Source organism: Populus euphratica, unplaced genomic scaffold (assembly GCF_000495115.2).
Source record: "Populus euphratica unplaced genomic scaffold, PopEup_1.0 scaffold148.1, whole genome shotgun sequence".
Classification (NCBI taxonomy): domain Eukaryota; kingdom Viridiplantae; phylum Streptophyta; class Magnoliopsida; order Malpighiales; family Salicaceae; genus Populus; species Populus euphratica.
In genome coordinates this window covers 438,722-454,572 of record NW_011500035.1, presented here as the reverse complement: position 1 = coordinate 454,572, position 15,851 = coordinate 438,722, and the positions used below count along the sequence as shown (strand labels likewise).

The window sequence follows — 15,851 nt, the reverse complement described above, 5'->3', positions numbered from 1 at the left end:
TATATCAAGTTGTTCATCTTCACGATTCAAATTAGCAAATAAATCAAGCACAACTCAGATTGAAGATATCTTGACCACTGGTGAAAAAATTTCTTCAAAATCAATACTCTTCTTCTCATCAATTTTTAACTTGAACACCCATTTGTTCTTGAGTGTTATCTTACCTTTAGGAAGCTTTGCTAACTCAAAAGTATAGTTTTCATGCAAGGATTTCATCTTTTCTTGCATTGCTTTCAACCACTCACTCTTCTTCTCAAGTGATATAGCTTCATTAAAGCATTCTGGCTCTCCCCTATTAATAACCAACACATACTTATAAAGAGAATATTTGGTTGAAGGTTGGTAAGGTCTAGTTGACCTTCTCAATTATGACTCATTTTAAGCTTCTTGTATAACTCGTTTAGGAATAAGATCAATATCATCATTAGCTAATTCAAGATCACCAACTAATGGCTCAATAAGAAAACCATCATTATCATCATTTTACAAATCTCCCCCATGATTAGCAAGCATCAAAGTTAACTGTGAAGTAGGTATTTGAGTCGAGTTAGATGGAATAAAAACAATAAATTTTGTTTTCTCTTTCTGTTCAAAGTCTTTAATGGTTTAATCTTCAAAGAAGATAACTTATCTGCCTCTAACAATTTTCTTCTTCTTTGGATCCCACAACCTATAGCCAAACTCATTATCTTTAGAGCTCAAGAAAATACATTATTTTGTCTTACTGTCAAGTTTAGACCTTTCATCCTTGGGAATATATACAAACGCTCAGCATCCAAACACTCTCAAGTGTGCATAAAAGACATCCTTTCATTTCCAAACCCAATCTAGAATCTCAAAATCAAGAGGAACTGATGGAGAAAGGTTAATTATGGCAACTGCAGTTTTTATTGTCTCACCCTAAAGGACTTAGAAAGTTTTGCATGAGAGAGCATGCACCTAATTTTTTTAATAATGGTTCTGTTCATTCTCTCAACCACTTAATTTTGTTGTGGAGTTTTAGAAACTGCCTTCTCCAACAAGATACCATGTTCCCCGCAATAATTCTCAAAAAGACCCCTGTATTTACCACCATTATCAGCTTAAAAACATTGTAGCTTTCTACCAGTTTCTCTTTCAACTTTGGAAGTCCTTAAAGACATGAAGCACCTGATTTTTGGATTTCAAACAAATGACCCAAATTTTATTGAAGTGATCATCAATAAAACTAACCAAGTATAATGCACCTATAACAGACTTATCAATCATAGAGCAAACAACAGTATGAACTAAATCAAAAACATGTGATCTTCTATATGAAGGTGATCTTTGAAATTCAACTCTATGTTGTTTACTAACTAAACAATGAGTATATATGTTAAATTCATACATTTTAATGAAAGGTAGATCTTCTTAGAAAAAATATCAAGGTCTTTCTCACTCAAATGTCCAAGTTGTTTATGTCATAAATTAATATAGCTATCTTCAATTGCATTCACCTATTTTTTTTATCACCTTGGCTTGTGATACGTGGAAAATCATCTTCTTCTCTTTAGCAACAATTAAAAAATTTATAGAGAGCTTTCATTTACCATCTCCAAAGTAATTGTGACAGTTTTCTTCATCAAGAGTACTTATAGAGATTAAGTGTAAGCATATATCAGGTACATGCCTAACATCTTTGAGTAGCAACTTGCACCTAGTATTAGTTTCCAACCAAATATCTCCAATACCCACAACACTAGTCATCCCTTGATTTTTCATCATAACTTGACCAAAGTCACTAGTAGTGTTAGATGTGTAAAAATCACGTCAGAGGGGTAACATGATAAGAAACTACTGAATCTGCAACCTAGATGGTATCTTGACATGCAAGATTAACACAAGTTACACAACCATCATCACAAACAATGATAACATCACCATCAAATACAATTGCAGTTGTATCATTCTCTTTATTCTTGTCTTCATCTTTGCTCTTTTTATCTCTTTTATACTTTCTACAATCTTTTTGAATATATCCAAGTTTGTCACAATAATAACACTTAAAACTCTTCCTTGACTAAGATCTTTCATTTGCTTTTTTTATTACTGGATTCTCTATCTTGCTTACTGTGGGAGAACTTACTTTGACTTCTCCCTCAACTTTCTGTAACAAATGTATGAGACTCAGAAGTGCTTGTCCCTTTCCTCCACTTCTCTTCATTGAGGATACTATCCTTCACTTTCTTCATAATGATATTTTCATTCGGAGTAGAATTATTAAGTAACACCAGCAAAGTCTCCCAACTATCTGGTAATGAACTCAATAGGATTGGTGTTTGCATCTTATCGGCTAACTCAAGATTCATTAATGACAATTGATTCAGAAACCCTTGGAATTCATTTATATGCATTGAAGCATATTTACCATTCCTATACTTCAAATTCATAATGTCTCTAATTACAAAATCCTTGTTTTGTACACTCTCCTTAGCAAGTTTCTTCCAACATCTTCCAAACTGTCCAACAGTCATTTTCTTGAGAAAAATGATTAATGGACTTAGAATATATCAATTTTCTAACAAAAACAGTCACATTTCTATTAAGCCTATTCTATTTTATCTCATCCATATCATCAAGTTTTATTCTTGTACACTCAAGCGGCAAAGCCCAATCATTGCAATATAAGTGATCCTCTATCATTGTTTTCCATATAAAATAATTAGATTTATCATGTCTGAATCTTCCTTTTTCATTTTAACTGCACAAAAAATTCAATCTACACAACTAGTACTCTGATACCACTTTGTTGGGAAAACTAGGAATAAATAATCAGACACCAATCTGGGCAGATTAATTCACAATTCACAAGTTTTAATTTTTTTTCTCTTTGTGCAATCAAAATCAGGATTAAACAAACAACAAATATAATGTAACAATTACACAATCAACACCAAGATTTTTACGTGAAAAATCCAATGCAACAAAAACCACGGGACCATAGTCCATCTAAAAACTTCCACTATCAACAAATAATAGGTTCATAATTGTTCTTTTTTATATTCAACTAAGGGCTATAACATACATATCATCAAGAACAACTTATTCTTGGATTATAACAAGATTAAAGAAAGAAGTATTTGAGAAAAACTCACAATAATGATAGCTCCGTTTTCTATTAAAACGATCAGCTTCCACACAACTAATCTTCGATCCAACCATCCAGAATTAAGAGTAATGTATCTAGAAGCTGCTGTCAAAATCTCAACTCGATTTAATAGTAAACGAGATATTAAAAAAAAAAGATAAACTTCTCTGCTGTCTTTTTTTCTTTTATTTCTCCTATTTTTCTCTTCTCTCTTCTATTTTCTTTACTATATTCTATAGTGACAACTACTTTTTAATTCAAAGAAATAGGGTATTTAATTCAAAAAAATAGGGTATAGGACCACAAACAACACTAAAATAAAAAAATATAGTTATAATATTTTTTCAAAAATACTAATTCAATGTCCTTCGATTGGATCACAACAAGAAGGATGACAAGAAATATTATCCTTTTTTATTGTGATTGGGAAAAGTATCTATATTAAATTTTTTAATAAGAAAATAATATCAATATAATTAAAAAAAATTACTTTTATGCCTAGCTTATTTCTTCATATCAATAGGCATAATCTAGTACCTAGCTTGTTTGAGGACGAATGCATTTATTTTTTATTTTAAATTAATATTTTTATATTATTTTAATATATTAATGTTAAAAATAATTTTTAAAAAATAAAATAATTTATTTTAATATATTTAAAAATAAATAACACTTTGCTACTGCTCTAAACCCCAAAGCTCATCCATGATACGAAGAATAATTTATCTTTGAAAAGGGAAGGTTATATTAAACTAAACTTAACCCCTCATTCTAATCTCTCCATAAGACACCAAATGAACGACTCTATTTGTAGATTTGAGGAGGAAAACAGAGTACAATTTATATCTCAAAAGTGTGGCCACACGACGGCGCTCAGGCTCGGATAAAGAGAGATGCCAAAACTCATTCCATTACTTTACCATAAATCTAAACAAACATAAATAAAGCGAAGTGCATAAAAAAAGAGTCCATAAATTCACATTGCTTTATGACCTCTAATTCCCGAAAAGCAATGTGAAACAATACAACCCAGCTCCCTAAGCCGCAATTTTCTGTTTCTTCGGCATACGGTAGCCCCCTACCACACAAGCATGGTCTCGCTCGAACGGCTCAAGGGTGACCTGCTCACTAGGTTTCAACTGCTCCTGCACCATCTTTTTCACTTCACTTTCAAACACAGCCTCAGCAGGAACAGTGGAGTCGATGCAATTTGCCTGGCCATAAAATAATTACATCAATACAAGAACATTGCTTTGAGTGAAGTTGGTAGTAGGCAAATCGAAGGCTAACCTTTATTGAAATGACAAAATGACCACCAGTTTTCAGAAAATAGGAAGCATTGAGTGCCAAAATCCTTGCCTGCAGAAGTAATTTGCATTAACTTGCATACCTCGGTTAATAAGAACCAAAATAATGAACATATTTATTTTACAGTGGACCGAGCAGCATCGCCCACTGCTCCTAATATTTTCTATCATTCTCATCGAGGAAGGAGCTGAAAATGCATGAAAAAGGGTTTGACACAGTGTACATTTCACGGACAGATAATCATAAAACTGACACAACGGAATGGATATTTAATTAAAAGCTAAAAATCGATTGATTATTCATTCAAGCCGATTGACCAAGACAAGTGGCAAAAATTTGATAGCTGCAAATATGCTTGCAAAACGTCTTTAACTGAACCCCAAATGCATAAATCATAAAAGTTTTCCAACAATGCTAGCTGTAAAAACTATGGATAAAAAGTTGCATTTAAATCAAAATCGCTTAGATTCACTCCAGCCAAACAAACAAAGCCTTAATCAATTACTCCTCAGTCTTTCGTACAGGAGTATCAAAAGGATGGATAAAAAATTCTAAAACTTCCACCAAGGATTGCAAACTAAAATGTGGCAAACAATTTTCTGCAGGAACAATTGTCAATATAAACGTGAACATAATAACATGTCCTGCATCACTGATGTTATTTCCACGTATATTATGAAACTGGTAATTATTCAAAGCAGGCCACCATTATGCTAAACACTAGTACAGAATATTTTAAGAAAATGAGTTTAAAAAAGAATAAAAAATAAAGAACACTGGAGAAAAAGAGAGATACAGCATAAGAAATACTGAAAAGAGAATAAATTGATTGATACTAAGCATCGGAAGCTCGGTTTTACATCACCCATATTGTCTTGCAGGGGAATCCGAGTACCTCATCATATGCCAGATCTTAATATATATATATATATATGATAAAAAAGAAAATAATAAATGTCTCAAAATGGTTTGGTGTCAATAATATGGGAGAAAGTAGCTTGATGTTGCAAAATATGCATCAGAAACTCGATTTTACATCACCCAATATGTCTTGAAGGGGAATCCGAGTTAATTCATCATATGCATGAACTTATATGCTTCATTTCAACCAACGAAGAAGTATCATAAGAAATAAACTAAAATATATAAATAAATTAAAAGGCAGAAAGGCATAAAAAATTTCAATTTCTTTCAAAAAAATGAAGTCAGTTAACTGGGTGAAAAAACAAGAGCAACTAAAGTTAATCGTCGCACAAACAGATCAAATATATTGTTTTCAGGAGTTGGTGTTAGTACTCGGATGAAAAACAAAAGACAAAAACCAAGTTCATTCAAAAACAAATTAAATCAGTAATAAATCATTCGAGAGGTACAATAACAAATTTCCAGCCTTTTTTAACAAAATAAGGCTAGTTGTTCCTATGCGGGGCTATAAACTATACAAGGGTACACTCAGAACAGAAATAGGAAGGAGCAAACCTGATCAGGCTGAGCAACATCAGAAAAGATCACGTCCACCATTCCAACTAGCATACGGTACTTGGCAGGATGTCTGGCATCTTCAATAATGGGGATAACATTGGTCCGTTTCTTTGCCATGTTAACCAAGTCTCTACCACTTCTGTGGGAAAATTCTACCGCATATACCACTCCAGTCTACAAACCAAAAAACACTTTTTAAGCAACATCCTTATCAGTAGACGAAGCAGGAAACTATAATTTACAGATAAATTATACTTACAGGGCCAACAATATCAGACACGTGAGAAACAGTAGTCCCAGAAGCAGCTCCTAGGTAAAGAACTTTAGCACCAGGTTTCTTGGTAAAACCAACGAGAAAACAATCAACAAGCAGGTTGCATAAAACAAAATCTACCAACTCCTAGAGCAATATTAATAGATAAGCTCATGAATAAAACTTACAATCCAAACATCATCAACACCACCAAGAATGGCAGCAGCCAATTTTGATCGGAAGGGGTTCCAAACCCTGTACTCAACTTTAGTTCCATCTTCATTCTGAAAAGAGATGTATGATTTTGTAAAAAAAAAAAAATTAACAGCATCGAATTCACCAACAATAAAAGAGAAACTTGATGCAACAGAAAAACAGCATTGTTCAGGTTTCAAAAAACATTTAATTTCATGAATGGAGACAACAATGGAATAAATTAAAGAAAAGTAATAAACACCTGAACAGAGACTTTCTTCTCATTGTATACAGTCTCACCAGGAACCATATTCTTAGTAACAAGAGCATCCCCCCCCCCCCCCCCCCCCCCCCCCCCCCCCCCCCCCCCCCCCCCCCGCCCCCCCCCCCCCCCGCCTCTGGTTTTCATGGCACTACCCCTTCCACCCCCCCCTCCTCTTCCTCCTCCAAAACCTCTGCCTCTACCTCTTCCTCCTCCATCACTTAGTAACAAGAGCATCTTCTTTACCCTTTGCAATGAACACTCCTTCATGTCTATGGGGCTCAACCATAACCTTGCTCCCACCTCTCATTCCTCCACCACCGCGGCCTCTTCCACCACCGCGGCCTCTTCCACCACCTCTCATTGAACTGCCCCTTCCACCACCTCCTCTTCCACCTGAAAAACCTCTGCCTCTACCTCTTCCTCCTCCATCACCTCTGCCTCCCCTGAACCCACCACCACTACCACCTCGACCTGCTCATAGTTTTTTTTAAAAAAAATCAGTTATGCTCAAAACATTAATACCTGTAATATAAAACAAAAAAAAAAACAACCCAGATCAAGGGCGAAACAAGAGGCAAAACAAGAGCTGCTTGGAAGTAAATAATGTTTTATAGTTATGTCAGTGGAGTTAGTGTTAAAAGTTTAATACAAAGCTTAATACTCTCGCGATGTAATGAAATACAAGAGCTGCTTCAGCTATATAAAAGAAGTAAGATTTCGTGAAACAAGCCACACAACCTAAAAGCCCTGAAAACAGAAAACGTAAAAAACTTTCTCTACCTCTAGGGGGTGCCATCTCTGCTTCTGGCTGCTGCGCTTAGTTAGGAGAAAAGAAAGGCTCTGCTGCAAACAGAGAGGAGGGGGGCGATGACTGAGGTTCGAAAGCTCGACTGAAGAGCTCCTTTTATAATGTCTGATATTAGGGTTTAGGGTTTTTCCTTGGTGGCATGGCTTTGTTTGCTCTTACTTTGGATTTGTCAAAGCCCACTAGAAACAGGCCAAGATGAAAAGCCCAACCACAACCACTGTCGATCACTGTGATTGCTTTCGATCGACCCTTTAGTTTAGCCAATTTGTAAATTGGTCCCCGACATTTTGGGAATTTTCAAACAAATTGTAATACTCTTCATTTTCCCACTTCTTTCCATTAGTTGAGTTTAAATTAACATAAAATATGTAGGGTGCGGGTTAGTAAAATTATCCTTTTATTTTTGGCTGCAAAAAATATAATCCCTGGGTAATTTGATTTTTTTCAGTGGTTCATTGGTTATTAAAGAATTATTCGGTGCTATGTTAATCTCTTTTAAAAAAGATGTGCACATTTAAGTAACATATTTATCCTCGAAGTTGATAAGATCTAGAACCGTTCACTAGGGGTTATTGTCTTTCCAATAACTTTAAAAAAATATAATTACCTATATACCTCTAAGGTAAAAGGTTATTGTTGTTGACCGAAACACGAGTAAAACAAATAGTAAAAAAAAAATATCATCCAACCCAATGTCTTGAGTGATATCGAGAAGGCTGTTCTTGAAAGTGAATTTTCGTGGCCTTAATCGTTCGACTCCACGAACAAAAACTTCACGAAAAAGGAATGTAAATTTAACCTTCCGAGCACAGCAGTGATCGCATTGAGTAAATAATACTCATCAATGGAGTTGATTGAGATCCGAGTCCATGCCCAAAAATACACAGGCATGGATAGAGCAATTACCTGAAAACTTCACCGTCCCATGTCCTACTTAAAAAAGCTTCGGCCTCCGGGAAACAGGAAAGCAACCCTGACCATGACCGCCCAGGAAGAACAATGCGCGCACACTCTACCCAAGTACGCAGACCAAATCTTATCTCACATGACTTCAAGAAATGTCTTTATTTCCTTTGAAGCATTTCCTTGTACTGGCGTCAGACTTGCCTTCAAATGCACGTACTGCAAGGCTGAAATGAATTGCCACTGCCAGCTGGCTCTGTCTTTTTTATAAAAAAAAAAAAACATTAAAATAATTTTTTATTTTTTAAAGATTTATTTTTTATATCAAGGAATCAAAACAATTTAAAATTATTTTAAAAAAACTAAAAATTTTCTTTAAATTTTAAACAGCTGTTATCTCTCTCTCTCTATATATATATATATAAATAAAGTGTTTGGTTTTCCGTGATCCAATCCCTTCCGAGACCCATGAGAAACTCAAAATCTGTAATCAAGGCTCCCCAGATAAATTAAGCTGGTATGTGCTTTCAGTCATTCTAGCCATTTCATTCCTTTGTTTTCTTTTTTTTCTTTTCTTTTCCTTTATTATTCGATGACATGTATTAACGGACATAAACTTTTCTTTCTTCTTCTTCTTCTTTTTTCTCTTCTCTTGGGAAGGGAAGAGATTCACAATCTTGAAAATAGCATTCGACACTCTGAAATGAAGAAGAGAATTGGCGCACGCATCAAAGAAATTCTTTCATGCTCTGGTATGTGTGTCCTCTTTCCCTTGTAATTCAATACACCCAGCCCTCCCCGTACACGTAAATTGTAAATGCCATGCCATGTTACCCGGTATCCAAGACGCGAAAACTCTAATTGGGGAACTGGGGGTGACATGTCGTTTGAAATTCCTAGACGGAAACGGCGTATCGTTGGAAAGCCCTCACCACTTCACTGCCTTCTTGCTTCCTAATAAGAGGAGAGCTTAACATTTATCCATATTTACATGTAAATCCAGCCTAGAATGGCTGGGGCTAATTTGTATGCACTAGAAGGATCATGTTTCTTGAACTGTAGAATTAATCCAAGTTCCTGCCTGGGTAATTAATCACCTGGATCGGTCCATGTTCAATTAAAACAGATTTTCACTAGAAAGAGGTGATGATCTTTCTTTCCGTGGTTGATTTTGTGAGTGCAGATACAAGGCTGGGTGCCAACACCCCCAACCTTCCGATGGAGATTGACGTCCGAGAAGAATATGCCCATGCCTTCAGGACGGAATCATACAATCTCTTTTGGGCACGCCTTCAAGCACTATCCACTAGAGATCCCACCACGTGTACTGTTCTAGCATCTGAGTCCACCACCAGCGCAGCTCGGCTACCATCCTATCGGCTCTTCGTCGAAAACCTCTTGGATCCGGACCAGTCCACGGTTATTCAGATCCTTTCCTTGATCCACACCCGACCGTCAACCCACTCTCTCCTATCCAAATACTTCGCTCAAACAGCGAATGCTTCCCTCCTTTGTGGCTTGTTATTGAAAGACATAGACCATATACGGGTCAAATACCGATCTCTTAAAGCCACCCTTGATCAAATACCCAAAACCCAGTTTCCTAACCCAACGATTTTAACAAGAATAACGGAATTCGTCAGGGCTCGGAACCCATTTGACCGGTCTGGCTCAACACCAAGCCGGGTCCAAGTCATGCAAGCCGATTGCTTCGAATTGCTCAAGCAGCTAGAGTCAAAGCGTGACAAGGCTAAAGCGAGGCTAAATCTAAAAAACAAACTAAAACATAGCTCAGCTGTATTTCTTGTGGCCTTGACAGCTTCACTAACAATAATCATAGCGACCCACGCTCTAGCATTGCTAGTTGCCACTCCAGGTCTCATAATAGCAACATCACTGGGGCCAGGTTCTTCGACAAGGAGGCTTGCCAGGGTTGCAGCTCAGCTGGATGCAGCTGCAAAAGGTACTTACATACTGAGCAGGGACTTGGAGACCATTAGCAGGCTTGTGAATCGAGTAAAGGATGAGATGGAGCACATGCATTCAACGGTAAAGTACTTGGTTGAGAGAGGAGATGACGAGGGCAAGTGGCTGCATGGCATTAATGGTGAACTGGTGGTGAGGCAATTCAGCAAGATTAATGAATGTTGCAGCTTCAGCAACCAAGTTGATGATCTTGAGGAGCATTTGTATCTGTGTTTTTTGACCATCAATAGAGCTAGAAACCTTGTACTGAAAGAGATTCTGGATCCAGGTCAATAATCCACCTCGAATCGCCTCCCAACTTCCCATCAAAATACCATACTATATGTCTTGATTGTTCACCACTAATTTTCTCCCTATCATATTTCGTCCTAGCTACATAATGATTCGCGGGTTTTTTTTTTTTCCTTTAAAAAGATAAATAAATAATCATGACAGGCAAGTAAATTTGAAAGGAATCAAATCATATCTCATTCACTAATGAAAAAAAATAATTTATAACTACAACAGGCTGCTCCTTTTCCTATGAAAAATGTCGTCGGTAAAGGCATTTATATCCAATCAAGTGTTTTGATTTTTATCGATGTACAAATATTTGAAAGAGATTCAAAGAAAACTTGTATCAATCAATTTTTTCATTTAGATTCAGATACGATTCAATGTTATCTTAGAATATGAGTCATTGATTTGGGCTCATAGCAGGAGTGTATATATCCATAAAACTCAAAATTACATCAGCTTTTATAGTGACGATCGATACTCATTGAGTCCAAATTGAATTTATATAGATAGCTAGGTGATAAGCATAATATACATTGAACCCAAGAATTAAGAATAAAAAGTTCCATCTTAAGGCAATATAAATAGTCTTGATCTCCAGGGTAAATCATCTTCTTTTCTAAAAGAAGAGGAAACTTCATCTTCTTCTTTGTACTCAAACCATAATATTCTGTGCAGCTAAATTGGTTGAGGCATTGACTGGTCTCCGACTCTTGCAAAAGAATTGTTTTGTAGGTGTTCTTATTATATATGCTAGGTGGCTGATCATCATCCTTAAGTGCCTAGGCAATTATATATATAGTTTGATAATTTCGAAAGAGAACAGAAACTCCCTTCCTAGAGGAATTCTGTTTGATTATGCATAGCCTCGAACAATTAATCTCGTCACCCACAATACTGTTGGTTTTTGGCATCCACCAAATTAATGATTGCCAACAATCAACCGTTTGAACAGCGAGTTACTTCTAATTATGATAATGATAGACAATCATCTACCATATATAACAAGCCCCACAAATTCGTTGTCATTGCCGGGCGGTATTTGTTTTCTATAAAATAATTTTTTAAATCTTTTTATTTTTATTTATTATTAAAAAAAATAATCAATAAAAAATATTTTCCAGTAAAAAAAATTTAGATTAATTTTTAAAAAAATATTTTTTTAATTTTTTAAGGGAAATACTTTTTAAAAATTATAAAAAATTTAATAATATCATATTATTTGATGATTATAACAAATTTAATCCTTAAACTTTTGATTATTATATATATTTTGTTTTGAATATTTTTTTTTCAATTTCATTCCTTAGAATTTAATTTTTATATTAATTTTAGTCTTTATTTTTTTAATTTTTATTTACTTCTCCCTTATCGTTTTTTAATTGAAATTTTTTATTTATCAAATTTGATCCTTATTATTTTGATTGTTACTTATTTTATTTAAAATAATTTATGAAAGATTAATTATTATTATTATTTTAATTTCTTCATCTTTTAATTTTTTAATTTTTTAGATTTGATCTCTATTATTTTGATTATTATTTATTTTATTTGAAATAATTTATTAAATTATTTTTTTAATTTTATTCTCATTCAAATTTTAAATTTGTAAGATTTGTTTCTTATTATTTTAATAAACTTAAAAAAATAAAATATTAATAAGTTATTTTCAGCTCATTTTTCATAACACAATCGAATACTGGAAAGTATTTTTCAATTTATTTTTCATTACACTACCAAATATATTAAAATACTTTATTTTCTCATAATTTATTTTCTTAAAAAAACTCATTTTCATTAGAAAATAAGTTATATAACTTCCTTTTTGTCAAATAAAATCTCATTTAATGACATTCAAAGGGTGTTTTTTATGTGGATTTTTACATGTTTAATTAAGATTTCATTAACTATTTCATTGAAAACAAAGTTTCTTATTAATATGCGATTATTATTATTATGTTTAGATTATCATTGGAGACTGAGTAAATTTATTGTTTGTCTTTAAAATTTGAAGTACTTAATTTGAATATAGTATATTTAATTTTTAATATTATCATATATGCTTTCCTTCCTCTTTTGTTTCGATAAATAGAAGAGGAATCAAGATAATGTCATTTGTGATGAGAGATTTAATGTCATTTGTGATGAGATGGATTCAATTATAAAGTGTTGAAACTCGTTCCCTAATAAATACATATAGATTAATTATTTAAAATATCAATCTTATTTTTAGTAAAAATAAAGGTGTTCTGGTAAATTTAATATATATATATATATATATAAAAAAAAGATAAATGCTTTGGCACGTCAATTTCTCAATACTGATATATTGATACCTGCTCCGTGATGGATAAATAAAATTATTTTATTCAAATATCAAAAAAGTATAAAGAGTACAAAAAAATATTTTAATTGTCTCAGATCTAATGACCAAATCATGCCAAATAATTTGAGGTCTTGCAGCGATACCAGAATAAATAGTATTGAGTCTAGCTATTATAGCTTTGGGTCAGGTGGCTAAGCCAGAACCTAATAGTATTAGATTATTGTGTTTGGAGACCAAGTTAGACTTAATAGCCTTCAAGTATTTTTAATTTTTTTCTATGAAAATATATTAAAACTGCACTTGAAGTGTCTTAAATATATTTTTTTTGCAAAGTTTTTATTAAAAAAATATTTAAACATCTATTGAAATATCCTAAACAAGAGTTAAATATATTTTTTTTGCAAAGTTTTTATTAAAAAAATATTTGAACTACCCTATAAGTGTTACAAACAGGAATGTTAATTATTTTTATTATTTTTTCTATAAACAAATATTAAAATTACCATTGAAGTATCCTAAATATTTTTTTCTATAATGTTTTTCTATTTTTTATAAAAAAAAATTTAAAATACCCTTAAAGAATCATAAATAGACATGCTAATTAATATTTGTTTTATTTTTTCAATGAAAAAACATTAAGACTACTCATGAAGTATCACAAATAGAAATGTTGATTAATTTTTTATAATATTTTTTTCTATAAGCAAGCATTAAAACTAACCTTGAAGTATCATATATAATTTTTTTATATATTTTTTCAATTTTTGTTATAAAAAATACATTTAAATAACCCTTAAAGTATCATAAATAGAAATACTAATTAATTATTTTTTTTTATTTTTATAAAAAAACATTTGAACTACCCTTTGAGTATCCTAAATAATTTTTTTTATAAATTTTTTTACTACTTAAAAAATGTCATAAAAAAAATTCTAATTAATTCTTTTTATAATTTTTTATTTTTTATATAAGAAAACACTAAAACTAATCCTAAATATTTTTTTATATGATTTTTTTCTATTTTTTATTTAAAAAATATTTAAACTATCCTTGAAATATTCTAAGCAAAAATTCTTTATTTTGTAAATTTTTTTATTTTTTATAAAAACTATTTAAACTACCCTATATATTTTTTTATTGTCATTCAATATTTATGTTTACAAGCATTGAAGATGAGACTTATAATGGTTGAGAGGTAGTGTTGTGGTTTCTCTTTTTGTTACTATGATAGTTTCATTATGTTTTTTGAAGTTTTTTTTTATGTTTTAGATGTAATAAAAGTCTTTTATTTAAGTTTTTTTTATATATAAAATAATATTGTTTTAGTTTATCTCAAGCAATGCAATTTAAAGCAATAATATTTATCCTGGATTTGCTATGTCTGTTCATAACCAAAATGAGTATAGAAAAATCAATTTTGAATCCATATTGTATAACACATGTAGATTGTTTTAAATTTATAGTTTTTTTAATCAAAAACACCTTGTATAATCTAGATGATTTGATATTATTTATTGGTTTTTTTAATTCAAATATGCTTTGTTGGAAAGAAAGCATGTTTTAGATACCTAAAATGCTAGTTTTGAGTTTGACAATGGCCGGTTCTCGGGATGAATATTGTTTTAGTTCCATGATTTGGACTAGTTTGGGTCCAATTCTTTGCCCAAAATCATTCAAACGACTTTATTAGTCAATAATCTAAGGTTTATTTATATCAATAACATGTTTTTAGTAGGTTTTAATTTTAAAGTTTTGGTTTTGAATCAACACGTATTTTAACAAAATCATAGTTTTTTAGTGATAATCGAACACTACTAGAAAATTAATAAATACAAATTGAAATACCAAAAAAAAAAACAAAGCAAAAAAATTATAACATGTCATTTTTATCAAAAGTATGTTTTCTTCTTTTTTTTCTTTTATCTTCTTAATTTTTTTTAATTAACATGCTTTAAAAAAAATTATCTTCCTAGCTTCACTAGAAAGAGTCCAAAGATGAAAAGCGCATACAACTTAGGGTGCAAATTCATCAATCATCAACATAGCTACTTGAGTGCAGAATAGAAAAGACAGGTATTCCTGAGCAAAAAAAAGATGAAACACAAAACGGAGATCACAGTGAATATTTTTATTAAGTTGACAAGGGATAAAACAAAATATAATATAAAAAAATTTGTGACATAGTCATCCGGCACACCTATGACTACCATATAATTTTTATGGTGGCTTGTATATGCCAAAAGGTAACATTATTATAAGCATTTCCTTCACATTATTATAAGTATTTCTTTCCATTCTCTTGTTAGTTCAAGTCTTTTAAATATTTTTATTTGTAATATTTGGGGGGCTTTGATTATTCATGAAAAAATTAGGATGTTTTATTCAATGTACACCTCTCTATAAATTGAAATTGACCAAAGACCATGTGATGGGAAAACAGCATTTTCTTTTCTTCTTGTTATCACTTAATTATCAATTATTGACCGAATAATGGGTTCTGCTGGCTGCTTTTATCAACACCTTGTAGGGTCCCGCCTAATAAATTGAAATTGGACTGCCCATTTGTTCCAAACTACGGAAATTAAGCGTGTTGATAAGGTTAAGATCCATGCATGGTGCAAACACTTGAAGCACAGGGTCCAATAGCAACACCATGGTTAATTTGGTGTATGCACAAATCTTGAACTGATTTACATTGACATTGAAAACTTTTCAACAGGGAATTAATATGGGCAAAAGAGAGAGAACCTTTTAATAATCTCATCATCAAGTCTTGATCTAACCAGCAGTCTGAATCAGCGACCTTTTAATAATCTCATCATCAGTCTTGATCTAACCAGCAGTCTGAATCAGAAACATTAATGGGTCACAACTGCTTCCATGAACCCCATAAATGCAATCCCAACTATACACCTAAAGCCCATCTCTTCTATAAGTATC

At 32.4% G+C, this 15,851-nt stretch overlaps 2 protein-coding genes across 2 annotated transcripts; one reads left to right on the top strand and one right to left on the bottom strand.

The window, feature by feature from the left end:
- Positions 1–3,894: 3,894 nt before the first annotated feature.
- On the bottom strand, positions 3,895–7,510 carry LOC105142705 (mediator of RNA polymerase II transcription subunit 36a-like). The gene is made up of 8 exons (XM_011050470.1): positions 7,393–7,510; positions 6,831–7,083; positions 6,610–6,661; positions 6,341–6,436; positions 6,159–6,236; positions 5,897–6,073; positions 4,400–4,468; positions 3,895–4,323 (listed from the first exon to the last, which is right to left on the bottom strand). The coding sequence occupies exons 1-8, from the start codon at positions 7,406–7,408 to the stop codon at positions 4,147–4,149; spliced, it is 918 nt and encodes a 305-aa protein (XP_011048772.1). The 5' UTR covers positions 7,409–7,510; the 3' UTR covers positions 3,895–4,146.
- A 1,256-nt stretch (positions 7,511–8,766) lies between these two features.
- Positions 8,767–10,663, top strand: LOC105142702 (transmembrane protein, putative (DUF677)). The gene is made up of 3 exons (XM_011050466.1): positions 8,767–8,840; positions 8,984–9,075; positions 9,507–10,663. The coding sequence occupies exons 2-3, from the start codon at positions 9,027–9,029 to the stop codon at positions 10,583–10,585; spliced, it is 1,128 nt and encodes a 375-aa protein (XP_011048768.1). The 5' UTR covers positions 8,767–8,840; positions 8,984–9,026; the 3' UTR covers positions 10,586–10,663.
- The last annotated feature ends 5,188 nt before the right edge of the window (positions 10,664–15,851 follow it).